Source organism: Wolffia australiana, chromosome 7 (genome assembly GCF_029677425.1).
Source record: "Wolffia australiana isolate 7733 chromosome 7, ASM2967742v1".
In the NCBI taxonomy this organism is placed as follows: domain Eukaryota; kingdom Viridiplantae; phylum Streptophyta; class Magnoliopsida; order Alismatales; family Araceae; genus Wolffia; species Wolffia australiana.
The window spans coordinates 4,831,517-4,847,753 of NC_135841.1; the positions used below are offsets into that span (position 1 = coordinate 4,831,517).

The 16,237-nt window shown below is 40.9% G+C and overlaps 1 protein-coding gene and 1 long non-coding RNA gene across 3 annotated transcripts; one reads left to right on the forward strand and one right to left on the reverse strand.

Moving 5' to 3' along the window:
• Nucleotides 1-616: 616 nt before the first annotated feature.
• LOC144706142 (uncharacterized) lies at nucleotides 617-3,836 on the forward strand. The gene is made up of 2 exons (XR_013582181.1): nucleotides 617-1,055; nucleotides 3,396-3,836. It is a non-coding gene; the product is annotated as an uncharacterized LOC144706142 (long non-coding RNA).
• Nucleotides 3,837-3,875: 39 nt separating this feature from the next.
• LOC144706141 (zinc ion binding/nucleic acid binding/hydrolase) lies at nucleotides 3,876-10,175 on the reverse strand. Of its 2 annotated transcripts, XM_078579038.1 has the most exons (14): nucleotides 9,849-10,175; nucleotides 9,043-9,596; nucleotides 8,865-8,969; nucleotides 8,488-8,749; nucleotides 8,349-8,411; nucleotides 7,743-7,817; nucleotides 7,545-7,666; nucleotides 6,715-6,785; nucleotides 6,532-6,619; nucleotides 6,314-6,454; nucleotides 6,046-6,251; nucleotides 5,311-5,584; nucleotides 4,981-5,214; nucleotides 3,876-4,456 (listed from the first exon to the last, which is right to left on the reverse strand). In XM_078579038.1, the coding sequence occupies exons 1-14, from the start codon at nucleotides 10,060-10,062 to the stop codon at nucleotides 4,007-4,009; spliced, it is 2,859 nt and encodes a 952-aa protein (XP_078435164.1). In that variant the 5' UTR covers nucleotides 10,063-10,175; the 3' UTR covers nucleotides 3,876-4,006. The 2 variants fall into 2 exon arrangements, with proteins under 2 accessions (XP_078435164.1, XP_078435165.1); XM_078579039.1 differs by lacking the exon at nucleotides 7,743-7,817.
• Nucleotides 10,176-16,237: the final 6,062 nt, after the last annotated feature.

Here is a 16,237-nt window from a genome sequence, read left to right on the forward strand (position 1 = left end):
CAGGTTGTTCAACCTGTTTAATGTAAGTTCATTGGAGTTTTCTGTTAATCCCATCTCTTATTTGCATTGAAAAATGCCTGATCCTAGTGAAATATAAGGATCAAGTAAACTTACATTGAGGACTCAGTAAACTTGGATTGAGGGCTCAATAAACTTGCATTGAGGTTTTAAGAACCTAGATCTACATTTTCCCATCATTATCTATCTATTTTCCCTTTAATAATATCACTTTCTTACTCTAAACACCGATTCTCCTTACTTTACTTCTCTAGAATGATTCTTTCTATCTCTAAACCTTCATCCATATCCATATTTTATCCTTCATTTACACCTTCAAATTCCATATCAAACTCCTACACTCTCTCTTCATTTTCTCCATCTATCTCTTCATTTTAGTTATTTTCTCTCTCTAAACTCATTCTTTCTCTCTCTAATATCCATTCCTATCTCTCTATAGATTCCCATCATTTCCTTCTTCAAATCCCAAAAAATTGCCTAAAAAACTCAATTGCCTAATTGGGCCCTTTTAGGAAAGCCTATTGGGCTTTCCCACAACTGACACTCTTCCTCTACAAAGAAGGGGGAGGGGTGGACGTGGGAACTGGGAAGGCATGCTTATCTTTGTTGAAAAATCCATATCTCATTTGTGTTATCGGAAGTTATCTGTTTGTTCTGTTTTTTTCTCTTTTCTCAATAAGATTTTTCAAAAGAAGAAGAAGAGATCGCTGAAGTTATCTCAGTCAGAGTTGTGACTCGATTTGATCATTGTGTTGGTGTTTAACTACGGCGCTGATTCGCCCCACAGTGTCGACCTCATCAAACTAAAAAACTGTTGTCGACATTGCCATAGCAACGGGGTCATGGTTCGTCTTCTCCCTTCTTATTCAACGGAGGAATCGCCGATCATCTTCTAGCCCCAATTAGTCGAAGAAAGATTTGCCGACTGGATTCCCGCCTACGATTGACGAACACAGTGTATTTTCCGGCGACTTCTTCTCATCTGGTCGTGCTCCACTATCGTTCATTCTGCCGTGCATCGCTGGCCTCTCTGGAAAGTAAGTGTTCGATCTCCACTCTGTTCGCAGCCTCCAGCCTTGGATCACTCTGAATTAGGCAATTGACGATGTTCTGATTTTCCAACAAACGGCTAGCGATCTTCACCGCTACACGAACTTCAAGCCCCTACGTGCTATCTTTACTTTGTGTTAATTTCCCACCGTCCGCACCTTGCGATCAACCCTACTGTGATTTTGCCGGAATCTTTCGACCGCCCTCCTACCGCACTCGGCCCTACCGATCCAGCCGATCTGGCTGGTTGGACTGTTCTATTTGATGTGGATCCGTGGATCTCTGCTGCCACCGATATTTTCAGTGTTCACTATTATGGGTTTGTGTGCTAGAACCTCTGGTCTGGTGTGTGGCAATCTTCAGCTCCTCCCACCATCATTGCTTTGGTGACATTCCCGGGCCCTGCTGCATTCGACTCGCGCCCGTGTCTCTCCTCAGACTTCCTGATCAGCCACAACGAACGCTAAAGACTCCAGGCCACGACTGCAGATCTCGTTCATTCCCTAATTATTTTACACTATTTATTACATTTTTCAATATAGGTCTCCAACTGCTCCTTTGCCCTGAGCGAATCTATTCCTGTTGAGAAATAGCCATCAATTATCATAGTAGTAAGTTTCTTTGACAGTGCCTGATTGGATTCATTACTTCACAATGTGGACGTTTTTGGACAACCTTCGTTCCCTATTACGTTGGATCATTTGAACTGACACACGGGTCATTGGGAGCTTGATCGTGTCAAAACCCGTCACATGTTGTCAATTGATTACATCTCGTATCACCTGACTTATGACATATTTCCCGTTAACTCTTTAACTCGTCATTTACATCGCATTGCATCATGTTCTGGGTCTGTCCCCTGCGGTGTACATGTTTCATCCGTTCTTGGCGTTCGTGTTACATCAGTTGCACGGCAGCGCGTGTGCGCCAGCAAGTGCATTTGACTGCCGGTCGTGCGTGTGCCGCCGCTGCGCCCTACAAGCACAGTGGTGCCCACTATGAGACTTTGCTGAAAATCTGCTAAGTCCAGGAGGGGGTAGACTGGGTTGAACCGGTCTGACCTGGTCGAACAAGCCCCTTTAAAATGTTTTTTAAAAAATCATGTTTTTAGCTGGGCCAAGCCCAATTGGGCTGACCCACTAGTCAGCCCTATACAGGCCACACCACGCCCGCTGATCCGGTCCGCCTCTGATAACATGATAAATGAATGTATATTTCCATACATTTTAGATGTTTTTGGTATTATTAATTTAGAATTTATCATGTTATTATTTAAATTAACCAAATATATATGCATTAGCTAGAAATTCCAATTTTTGCATATTATGGTTGTTTTCATGTATTTGCAGACACCTAACAATTGACATTATGGTCAATGGGACGTCATTGATTTAAGACTATCTGTAATCATACATCTTGTAGATAACCATATTTTATAATGTTGGTAAAATGTGTATGCCTCTCAAACCTCACTTAGCCAGTGAAACCTGATGTCCAATGTGGACCTATCTACCTGTCTTAGTGGATTATCTCATAGAGCTTCGATATAGATGAATAAACTTAAACATTTTAATATATTGAATAAGATGATGTCAGATATCTTCCAGAAATGTTCATGAATTGTCACTGTTAAATTCCTAGAGAAAAATCAATGATTGGTCTTATCTTTTATGGCTAATGAAATGAGTGATCAAGTTGCAATTATGCAAGTTCAAAGTTAGAGTTACCCCATCTTAGTTTATGTCTTATGTGTAATGCATTTATTGTCTGCTATTTGTAGAAATTATAGACTAACCCATCTGGTATTTGAAGGCTAATTTGAACTAATTTTGAGGCTCTCCCATCCTTTTCTCTCTATGTAAAATGACAATCAAACATCAAGGGAGATACCTCACTCATCGAAGCAATCTGCAGGCCTCCTTGTGTTTTTACCCAACTCGATTATTCTTGTTAACATTGGCCCAAATCCATAGGATCCATAGTTATTACATTTTGTGTAATTTTTTAGAAGATACAGGGGGGCATGAATACTTTTTGCAGATTTGTATGGTCATAAACCTTTGAGAGAAGATAATATCATGGTGCTAGTTACTAACAAGTTTGAGGTTTTTATTGAAACATAGAAGTTATTCTTAAGTTCAGCATGAATCCATAGAATTTAATATCATGTCTTTTGATGCGAGATTAATAAATTTGTAGGAAGATCGTTTGATGAAATTATTCAATATGAATATCTTTTAAGAGCTTATTGACCATTCAAGATGTTACTAGCTATGAAATTGTTAATTTTAAATCCATATCATTTAGAATGGTTCAACTTTTTGCAGGATAGAATAAGTTGAAGGAACACAACGACCGCCCATGACAAATCCTACGGTCAACTCAACCGATGCAGTAACTTATAGTTTTTTTACAGGTCAATTTTTGACTTTCAGGAATCAGATTGAAGAAAAACTTGTCTCCAGCGGCCAGAAGAGTCAACGGGATTTAGAATCATGCAATTTGGTACATGAATTGAGAAAATATCACAATTCTGATTCCAGCAGATTAAAAATAAGTGTCAATTCATCATAAAAGAAATATGTGGTCAAGAATATATAGACTGAAGATTGCGAATAGAAAAGGGAGGTCAATTAAGGGAACTTAATTTCATAGTGGTTGGATTCCTGTTATCTAGTCTCAGATTTCAAAATTATATAAAAATCTGATAAAACGACAATGTAAATATTTATTAATAAATATTAGTGAAATTTCACCTGCTGCTTGCTGCTCACTGCCTTTTGTTGTCTTACAAAAAATGGCTAAAGTAGTAAAAAAAATCATATGGTATTAAAAATGGCTGGAAAGTTCAAAAAGGAATTAAATTTGAAATTGAGAGGCTGAGGGAAGAAGTTCGTGATGATTTAATCGGACGGCTGGAAATGATAAGTAGGGAGCTTTAAATAGCTTTGATCGTCGGACGAACCCAACAGATCTCGGCGTTGACTCCAGAGTCCAAGAGGAAGAGCATCCATGCAAGCTGCTGCTCAGAGAGCTTGTCTCTAGGCCCCTTCACCTCGACAAGCTTTGCTTCCCCGCCATTGACACCTTCGTGGAAGCGCCACAGAAGAAGATCCGGCATCCCACTGGACCAGGTCTTGTAATCGGTAGCCAGAAGGCGGCAGATGGCGGCCAGGCTGCGCCCTCCAATGCATGAAACTGCAGCACGAAGATCGGACAGCTCGTGACGGTCCCAGTTCACACCCCGGCAGGCTGTGCTGCGGTGGCACTCCCAAGATATTATCAAGATTTCTTCTGCCATGCCGTCCTGGATCTTCTGGAGATGAGACTCGATCAAATCCCTCCTAGATGAGTAAAAGTTGTCTGATTCGAGATCAAGTGGAGCAGTCTGGACAAGAAAAATCAGTTAACTTTCTTCCATATGAAGTATGGCAGAAGTTGGCTTCACAGTTTCTAGATTGGAAAGCAAGACTAAGAACTGATAATATCAGCAAACAAAAGCATCGTTCTACAGAAGAGATGAAAGCTAAAGTTATTGACGGCCTCCGATTCTTTCAGAGATCAACGGGAAACATAAGCCATTAAACTAATTTTTAGTAAGCTTTGAGTTTGAATCTTCAAGTTTGCGGACAGATGACAAAGGGGTCCGGCCAAAACCCAATCTGCAATGGTCATCCGTCCTCACCTTGTAACGGCAATGGAATGAAACCCTTACAAACTACAGGTCTGTCCAGTTTTGCCCTGTTCCATTCCGTCAGACTCAAACTCCACTAAATTAGTCATACTCTTCATTTTCGCACCATTCAACCCCTTACAAGCAGCACAAAACAACAAGCCCTGTGACGGACAACAGAACGGAAGACCGTTCTGTCCTGTTCCATAGTCCATTCTCAACATTAAGTCTGATCATACCTGGAATCTTGTGCAAAAAGCATCAGGTATATCCGTGAACAGTATATCCCACATTATCAATCCGAAGATGGTCAACCAGATTCCACTTTCAGTATGCACGCCACGCCAGCCCCCTCCCTCAGCAGCATAGTACTGCAAGGCCAGTTGCTCCACGCCGCATTGCTCACCGTTGTATCCATAATACCTGTTCTTTGCTCCTGTTTTACAGTTCAACGGCCTGCCCTCAATATGCACCTGATGCCAAGTTCTAAAGCATTAGCTGGTCTTCGAAAGATAAGTTTCCATTCATGGGTCAGAGAATTACGATCAGTTTAACCAAGTGGAGATTACTTCGGGGAGTTTTCTTCTAATAACAGAAGAAAATGCAGGTACTTTCCAGCGTCTGGGCGGCTTTCCCAAGCGCAGCACTCTCTTTTGAAGTGCAAGTCTTGATCCAGCGCGCACAAGTGGATCAAGAATGGCTTCTTCAGCGACTGAAAGACTCTCGTGGGCCAAACCCAAGTGCTCCAGATCAACGGATAATCTGAGAGCCCAGTAACCTCTTTTTCTGTCATGTCGGCAGTTTTGCAAGAGGCTCTTCAGGAGCTTTACGGCATCTTCATACCTGTATAGTCAGAAGTATTCGGAAAAGGTTGAAAGAGGAGATAATGTATCATGGCAAGGTACGGATATCCGATCATGGATCTACGAGATCAGTTTGGATAGGTCATGATTGGGTATCCGGAACTGATACGGAGAAAAACAATAATGAATGATTAGATTATGGATCATGATGACTGATCAATCGCCATGAGTGATCAGCTTACATGACGTGATCCGTCCATCAGTGGTCCGATCGCTTATCAAATCGAGGACCCCAAAATAGAGGATTGTGGGGAGAGGGAGAATACAGATCTTCCATCTTCAATCTCTTAAACCATCTGATTGTTGAAGTGATCAACTGGGCCAGTAAGAGATCACGATCATGTCAATCTGATCGATCGATTTTCTTGATCATGAAATATTTGGCAAAGATTGGATAGATCCGATCCAGTCTCTTATGGCAGCTTCAGAAGATATTCATACCTCTTCTCACTCTCCAGAAATGAAACCCCCAAAGTGATGACCTTCGCGTAGACCCATGAGGCCGAAAAATGGTACAGATACTGCTTCTGATTTTCTGCTTCATACCCCCTCAACAGGTATGCCTCAGCCAACTCGATGCATCTGTTTACTATATCGACGTTGTTTTTCTCTAGGGACTCGTCTATTATCTGAGCAACTTCAATGGCCTGTTGACATCGTTTTTAGTACACTATTGACAACATTGACGAGTTTCTAAGAGAATATTTACCTCTTCATATGCTATGAAATCATTTCGGCTGTGAAAAATGGGTAGGGAGATGTTGCAAGTGTATGTAGGGTATTTCACCAGCCCCAAATCAGCTAAAAGAAAAGATGAGAGATCCTGCTCGCCATTAAGGAAGAAAAGACGCTGTATAGAAAATAAAAAAAGTAACTATTAGTGGATGAACATTCAACAACTTTGGATTAATATTTTTTACAAATTACCTGAACCCGCCATAAAAGTGAGTCGGCAATTGAAGATATCCTCACACAATTGCCTGCCATCTCTGAAACTGCTCCAGGAAGTGAAGGGCTGTGCTGACCAGATAAAAACCCTTGAGAAGTACTTCAGCAGTTCATCTGCTAGGAAACCAAAGAACATGGGCCAGACAAATATGTATAACCTACCAAATTCCCCCGTCATATGAAGTGCAGAGGATATCTATTAGGTCATCTTTATTGCGATTCCTTGGGCCTTTCTGAAAAACAATACATCTTAGAACATATTGGTACATACCAGCTGGTAGTATCGTCTTTGATGTAATTCCAATAATGAAAACCTCAATTGGATAGAGATGGACGCAGTTCAAGAGGGATACGAGCAAGAGAGTTCCTGGGATGAAGAGGCATGAGAATGGTCAGGGGAGAGGCCAAACGGAGGAGGTAGGGGTTGACCAGGGATGAGCAATCTGAAGACGATGATAAGGATGAATGTCATAGGAGAGACAGGAGTGAGATGCTGAGAGGATAAGAGACAAGGAGCTTAAACTTCTTCAAATACTTCCTGGCTGCCGTCCTAAAGGGCGGGACACACTATTTAAAGGGAATATGTAGAAGAGAAAATGCGAGTTTGCCCTCACGTAGGATTGGGGATCAAGTCACATATCAGATTAGTAAAGAACTATACTTTTCCTGAGGGGGTATGATATTGTTTGACCCGTATCTGTCCGTGCAGTATAACTCATGATGCACGGTCACCAGAAGCCAAAAGAATCAATGTAGGAGCAGCTCTATGATCAACATCCATATCAAGGAAGGGTCATCCAAAATGCTCCCTGAAATTGTGAAAAGCAGTGGAGAGAAAAAAGGACCAATAACTGTGGATATGCCCTGGGCCCAAAAACAAGGAAAAATGATATAAACGGCTTTGAAGTACTCTTGCAAGCCCCCAACTCTAGCCGGAGATGGGATAAATCAACTCAGAGTGTGAAATTTCTGGCCATGACGAAGGTACCTACCTTTAACAACATCATTCTCAAAATTTCTCGCAATTCGAGTACGGTCAACGTGCAAATAACTTCCTTTAGATCGCTTCTGTCTAGATTTTGATCATTTTGAAATAGGGAAACGTAGCCGGCAGCTGCAAATGAAACATCAGCGTAATGTATTAAGACAAAATAGATCGCCAGGTGCATCACATTTTCAGAGATGATTACACTGTAATTCCTCAACTGCTTTCTTAGAATCTGCCACCTCGGCGTAAGAAACGTTGCATAGCCGAAACCATGGACCTACATAAGGAATTTACTACCTCAGTTCTGATCAGAACCTTCATAACATCATGATACATTCTTCACAAGAACGAATTATAGAAAGCTCAAGGGAAATGGCCAGCTGCTCGAGCCATCAGCGGACGGTCACAGGACCGACCACTTTTCAATAGACTGTCCTGCACAGGAAGGTAGACTCAGATATTTTTCAAGACTCGAACCAGATCGGCAGTCGAAAAAATCGGAGGCTGGAGCAGCAGGACGGCACTGCGGCTGGAGGAATCTACCAAGGACGCCTCTGTCATTTGCAGATTCTCTCTCTCTACCTCTATCAAACTCTTAGAGATTGCAGCTACTATGGATAAGATTTGGACTCTGAATTCTGCCACATTGATCATTCTTCTTCAAGATTTCTCTTCAAAGCAAGAACTGATACATATCTATGAATCACATCACCATATTTTTCAAAGGAAATATACTAGACTGAATAATGTATGAAAGAGATTAAACGAGGGAAATCATCCCTTATAAAAACAAAATTTTAGATCATACCCTTTCGAGAATATAAACGTATAAAAAGCCTCTGACTGTCGTCAGACAATGCGCCAAAGGAATCTAAACAAAGAGAAGTCTTTAGTATGATAACAAAGCTCCCAAATATTAAATAGCGAGAAGCAACATGAGAATATACCCAATAAGCGTTTCTCCTCATCAGTTAACAACTGGTGGTACTGTCCTCTAACTTCATTGATCATCAAACGAAAGTTTTGCTGATACTTTGTTCTGTTTGGCAGAAATTTCTCAGATTCAGCGATGTGGATAGAATTTTCCCAGAGGGATTGGAAAATCTGGATATTTTCAGTATCCATCTCACAGTATGTCATCGTTTGCTGGCAAACAAGGTCTATGCGAAACACATCATGAGCATGTGTTGGCAGTGAAGTCACAAATCCCTGCAAAGCACGGTAAGGATACGCTATCAGACCGAGGACAATATAAAATTTAGAAACAAGGTCAACTTTGGTAAACATTGAAGTCAAATCCAGGTAAAATTTTTATCCACAATACCTCAACTTTCAAGCCAAAGTTATCAATTAGAGGTGAGAGACATCTGGCCAGCTGACGAGGAAGGTACCCAATAGTCTGCTCCCGGCCGGACAAAGCATAAACAACCTAGTTCAAAAAAAAAAAAAACCAATCAAAAAAGAAACAAACTTATATATTATTTGAACCCTTAGAAGCAAACCTTGATTGCGTGCTGATCAACAATATTTTCTGGTTCCCTTGAAACTGAAACGCAGGCTCCAGGCCATAAATCAGCAAAATTATAGAATCTGTGGCCAACAATATATGTGTCTAAAACAATCACTTCCTCATCATAACCAGCCACACACTTTTCACCTTTCCAAACTTTGTCTTTGGGCAAAACGTTGGCATCTGGTCTTGAAAGAACTTCGGAACCTTCTGCTCCTAAAGTCGGGCTGCTTGTAAACTCACGCATGTTTTCATCATTACTCTCATTTGGATGATAATCATGCATCATCCCATTGTTGGGAGGGTAGATTTCCGATTCAGATGAACATGTGGTAACTTCAGAAGAACGATCAAAAAGCATTTCAGATACAAAATAACCAGATATTTTCCCTTCTTCGTCAACAGCAGTTTCACATTCTTCAGCATGCTTATTAGGTATCTGTGAACCACTTGAACATGGTTTTTTGCTTTGTTTTGCGAAAAAATTGAATTGGAGGAGAGTTTGCTGACATGTTTTTCGCTTTCTGACACTCGAGAGACAAATATCTGTTAATACATAGCAGAAATAAACGTCAAGTTCGTAAAAAAGATAGAAAGGCATATGATAAGAAATGTTAAATGCAACTATTTGACTGACATAGAAGGCACAAGAAACAAAGAACACTAGACCTGGACAAGAAGCCAACTCGAAACAAAGAACGTCCAAAATAAATAGATGGGGAACTCTTCTCCTTAATATCCGATCAGTGAGAGCAATCCGAAGCAATGAACCGGACAAAACAAGAAGAAAAAGAGTACCCAGATGAGAATTCTTGGGGGAGTTGGAGCCGAAAACAGATGAGAATTCATGACGCTTAGACGATTCACGGCCGCCGACATCGCCGTCGTTTAGGGCATGGCAATCAGGCTCGAGCTTTTCGATATTGTGAAGGAGAGAGGCGGCGGCAGGGGAGGCGAGCGTCCTTTTCCTCTTCCCCACGAGCCGAGAGAGGCTCTCCCGTCCGACTAACATTGCGATGGCGGCGGACGGAGAGAGAAGGAGACCCCCCCCCCCCCGCCTGCCTTCGCCGCATATTTACGACCTCTGAAGGCGAACTTCTTCGGCGATTTCCCACCCCCTTGGAGTTGACAGCAGAGGTTTTTCATTTTATTTCCTCTCACTCTTTAGTTTACTTCTTATTTATATACATTTATATGTTTATTTGCATTTATATTTTATATATAATATTTTTGTATCCCTCTCTTTCCCTCCCCTTCTCTCTCTCTCTCTCTCTCTCCATTTTAGGGCAGTTTTATACTATTAATATCTCTACTATACTACTACTAGGAATTAGTGTACCCTTCTGGACGCTGATTGGCTGACAAGAGAGTGAGAGAGAAGAGGGGGCCCGCGTATCCTTCCCGCTTTGTGTATCCTTTCTCGCTCCGTGTATCCTTCCCGTTCTTCGATCCTGAAATTTGTGACGGTGTACGGTTTCTTTCTCGAAGAACAACAACAACCTCGTGTTCTTCACATACGACAAGAAGAGGAAACTCGGGTACGGCAGGCATAAGGAACGACTCGGCAAAGACTCGATCAAGCCCTTCGATGTGTGTGGCTTCTGCCTGAAGCCCTTCGTCTTCCCTCTCTGCTGCCCCAAGGGACACGTCTTCTGCAAGGAGTGCATCCTCGAATGCCTCCTCACTCAGAAAAAAGACATCCACCAGTATAACACCCTCTATTAGTCGATAGCTTCCCTTCCCTAAGTGAGTCAATTATGTCTTTCTCTCACGAATTTCATGCTCTGATTTAATTTTTTTCATCATGTTTTTCTACATCTCAAAACTCCACTCTCTATAGGGAGTATCTGAGAAACAACGCCCCTTAGAAATCTAAGATATTTCGTAAAAAAGAAAAGAAAAAAAATCAAAGATATTTCAGTTTGAAGATCAATTAGGCCTCTTTATTCATCTATTATTCCATCAATGTTTTCCATCATTCTGCTGAAGTTCCTGAATAGCTCTAACAAAATTTCTGTTTTTCACTCTCTACATAATATTCCTAAAATTCACTTTTTCTTTCAGAACTCTTGGATGCTCTTCCCTCAATTTTTATTGTTCGTCTTACACATGATTAGCCTGAATGCCTCTAATCACTAAATTCAATCTTCGGTGCTGAAGAAATTCTTTCTCACTCACCATTTTCTCTCTCTACCCCAAGCGAGCATTGCGAGCGGGCCCCCCTAGCAGACGGAAACAAAGATCAAGCTCCCTGATTACAGAGGAGTTGAAACAGAAATCAGCTCTAAGTGGGGGGACAAGTGGGAAGAGAGATTCTTCTCTAGCGTCGGTGCCCACGTGGCATACATCCCCCACCGATGCCCGCAACCACTGGTTCATGAATATTTAGTATCTCTAGGATGGACGAGAGCTTGGGGAGAAGAGCACCTCGGAAAGGGGTAGCTCCTTGGCTCGCTATCCTTGATTACGTTTTTAGTTAGTCACAACGCTTCTCCGTTTGCAGAATGTTCATCAATACGGGAAGAGCATGACGGGGGAGAGCTGGAACATTATCGTTGACAAGGAGACTCACTACGAGTAAGTCAACATCTCGGGCTCGCTTCATTGACTTTTTCTTTATTCTCTCACTCTATCTGTGTGTGTGGAAGGGCTGAGCCTACTACGGGTGGGGGGATGCAGGGGGGACTTGAGCCAGCTGTTGTCTATTCACCCCACGTCGCAGTACACAGATAAGAGAGTGAGGCTGATTGGCTGACAATAGACTGAGACAGTCAAGCGAGCATTACGAGCAGGCCCCCCTAGTTATATATAAGAATGATCTCCTATGTGCAGTTTTGTGCAATGCATGGTGTGGACTTGTTTCTTAGGATAATTCCGCCCGCCAATTGTGGCAGCTCAACGGACTCATCAGCTGGGTGATATTGGCTAGGGGCCCTTTAAGGTTTATCTTCATTGGTCTCAATGTGCTGAAGATCAAAGAATTTACCATTCTACTTGACTAAGCTCCATGCTCGTCCAAGATGGGATTTTTCTTTACCCGACTCCCTTCATTTACTTTGTAATTTAACAAAACCCACAGAAATTATTGAGTTTTGAATGAAAGAATGAGGTGTGTCTTTAAATGTTGAACCAGAAATTTTGGATTTTAAAGTTGTTTTTTGCCAACAGTGAAATATAGGGTCCCAGGGACCCGAGAAATTGGCTTCTGCCAACAATGAATTTACGGTATTTGAAACTCAATAATTCAACATCCATTGGTAATGTAATGTTTATTCAAGGAAATATTGCTGGAAAATATTGGGTTTGTGCCTTGTTTCAATCATGAAAATAGGTTTTTCCATGAATGCGGAAGCGATTACTGATTATTAATTAATATAATTAATATTTAAAATCATACATCACATGTACCTTGTGGGAAACATGTTCCACCCTTGACTTGCTCACTCTGAGATTTTTCTGAAATCGTTCACATGCTCAACCTCTAGAAGTATCCACGTGATCATGTTGTTCTTGGATCTCCACGTTTTCTTCAACTCTCCTTGAAAGTATTGAAGATCTTCTCACCATGAAGACGCTTTTCTTGGTTGAGTGGAGAGAAGCTCAGAGTGGATAAAGGGGGGCTCCCAATTCAGGCTGGCCTGGGTGCTTAAAGGAGCGCACCTTACCGATTTATATTTCACTTAAGTTTTTATCAAAAACCCATAAAGTGAAATATATTTACCAATGCCCCTATGATCTTATGCGTGTGACCCTCTATGCCCATGTATTATTCTTGTTAATAACTTTAGTGGCACAATAATAATTATTGGCCAACGCTATTAATTAACTATATCAACATATAGATTATTTAATTAAGGATCGACTAAACCCAACAAATAGGTTGATGACGGACATTGCCTAGGATGTCGTCAGGTCGGTACTGAGTTGATGCTCGGTTACCAAGATAGTGGGGTCGGACATCGTCAACGACGTCATCTGATGGATAAACCCTAATGGGTGTGTAACTACGAATGAGTAAATGCGCCTACGTGGTCGTACTTGCGGGCCCCGATTCGATGAGAATGTCGAGCTCTGAGCTCCGAGGGGTCGCCGGGTGATAAACTCAAATAAGGGTAGTCATTTCCAAGTATTATTCATCTTAAATCTCGTAAAAGTAAGTACAACATTGCCAAAAATGCTTATTTTGCATAGTAATGAGATCATGCCTTTTCACTTTCCCAATGATTAAAAAGCTTACATTTTCTACTTAATTAATGTTTCCATCAATGCTTTGACATGCATTTCACAAGTTACACAGATTGGGATTTACCTTTAAGAGGATTTGAGGGATATTTCTAACCCCCACTTGACTCATTGGGTCAAGTGGGATATGAATCTAACGATTTCCCTAGTGCGTTGACTCTTCAGGTCAAGGTTGACTTTTGATGGTCATAAAATTACAAAATTTTATGGGGAAGTCAAGAAAGGAGTCTTGAGGCTTGGGAAAAAATTTCAAGTCAAAAGGAGCAATGAATAAAAAGATGAATGCTAACCAGTGGAGTTGACTCAATCGATAGGCTTGGTATGAAAGAGCTTGAAGGAGACCTTCTAGAACGTCCTTGGAGGCTTCCAGGTTGATCAAGACACATGAGGGTGACTCCAGCTGGCAGATCCTGTTTGGGTGAGAGCCCAGGGTCGAGATCCAGCCCAGGATCCATGAGGTGGAACCCATCCACCCATCCATTCCAGCCCGAATCCAAGGGCTAGAGATGACTTGTAACTAACTCTAACCAACTTGTTCTTTTCCCTTCCCATTGGTTAGAGTTAGTTGTAACTAACTATAGCCAGTTGTAATCTAGTTGGTTGGGGCCTGATCACCTGGATTGAGGCCTCAAGAACTCAATCCTGGACGTTCATCCATAATCCAACCACCAAGAATGGCTGAAACAAACACATGTATCCCTATAAAAGGGCCCCCCTCACCCTCCTTGAGGGCATCCAAGAATTCAGTATTGTTTTGTTCACTTTCTTTCTTTTCTGAGCTTGTTCTTGGGTCCACCTTCATTCTGGAGGTGCAAGGATCTTCTAGGAGCGTCCTGGATCTCAAGCCAGTTGGTAGGGAGCTGGAGAAACAACCTTGGGCCCTTTGGGGTGTGACAAAAAGGTTACATGCTTCTTCTCATCCTATCTCCTCCTGAAATTTTCCTAAGCTTCTTGGCTATCCTTAGGCAGATAGCCAACATCTCAAGCTTTCCAACGCCTACTCACACGTGTCAAACAGATATCTGGAACTCCAGATATCGTCGTTTTGGTCCACCACACGTGAGAGGACCTCCGCCTGCGTGACCAGCATCAGCGCTGAAGCATCAGCGCACAAGAGGCCCTTCCGCCCACCCATTCAGCGGCGGAAGCGCCCACATTGTGCACTATCTCTCTCTTACTCTCCTTTTCTCACTCAATTAAATTCAGAATTTTTTATCTCTCCCTAGAGACGATAAAAAATTCTGAAAAAATTTCTCAAAAATCATTCTCGGTCTAAGCTTTTTACGGAAAATTTTTCACACTTGCTAAAATTCATATCATCTTTATTAGTTGAACATAAACCTGCTTAATCACTAAAAACATTACAAAAGAGGTTTATACAAATCTTGAACTTGAAATACTAATTGAAATTCATCCTAGCTAGTTACCTAGCTCCCTGAGGGATCGACCCTTACTAAAATACTACTAGTAAGGAAATAAAATTATTGATTGGTACTTAACTATCCTTACAAACGACTTGAGATCAATTTTTACCCTTAGTTTTGACCAATCACCGGGTGACGGCGACGGTGGCCTCTCGAGCCTCGTTGGAGGGATGAGGTGATAAGCCTAAAAACACACGTAATTTTGTCGTTGATTTGACGTTTCGACTTAATCACTAAATATAGAGAATATAGAGCAAGCAAGGGGTCGAACCACAGGGAGGCAACAAATAAGATTTTTTATCCAATTTCAATGAATTATTTCAAAGATGAATTAATTTTGCAATTAATAAATCTTAATTATGCTTGATAATATTCTTTAATTAATCAAAATTAAGTAAGACTTAATTTTGATTTTAAATATTTCGGTCAGAAAATTCAAGATAAGAATATTTTAATTTTAAGATCAGATTAATTCAGATTATTAATTTCCCAATTATTATAAAACTTTAAAACAATTTTTATGAATTAAAATTGGGAATTAAATAATCAAGAAAGGGATTTTTAAATTGGACTTCAATCTGGATCAATTTTCGAATCAAATTTCATTTTAGATTTTTTATATATTAAATTAAATTCTTAAACAATAAAAATCGAAATCTAGAGAGAGAAACTAAACAAATTGATCTAGAGAGAGAAAGTGAAGAATTTAGGGAAAAGATGAAATCCGACCCTAAATTAAAAATCTAATGAAGCAGAAATGTTTAAAATTGATGTAGAATTAAGGATCAAAAATCAGATTTTGAATCAGAATCAAAATGAAGTTCTAATTTCATTCAAAACAAACTTCTAGGGCATGTACATTTCGCCCATGCCTTGGTGTTTTAGAATCGTTCAAGAAGATGATTGAAATACAAATCAAAAACTTACAAATTTGAGTGCAGAAGCAAGATCTGTCGACTTCAAGAACCACTCCTGTGTCCTTCCTGGCCAAATGCTTGGGAGAGCCTCCAAAAGTGATTTTCGCCCATTTCCAGACCTCCATTTAAACATCCAACCATCTGGATTATAGAGGGAGAAAAGACGAACATACCCTCAAAATTTCAGCCCAATCGGACGTCTAGATATCAATGTTTTAGTGAGGATTAATCTAGGCCGTTGGATTTATTTCTCTCTCCTCCAAGAAGTTTGGAAGTGGCATTTTTCTATTGGTCGGCATATTTTTTCTCGTTTTCCACCTTCTCGGATCGTGCTCTGACACATCGTGGTGCGCGTCCGCCGCCCGCAATGATTGGAGAATAATGCTTCTATTTGAATGGCTACAAAGAAGCCACGTCACTTTCTAAATAAAATAAATAATTAAAAAAACAAAAGTCACCACAATTTTTGACATTTTCATCGTCGATATCCATGTCTGCGCGCAATCATTGGGTATTTGAAACCCTTTTAAATGGTCAGAAAGAGGCCACGTCGCCCTGTTTCAATTTTTTATTATTTTTTTCTTTTGTAAAGTACACGGAAGAA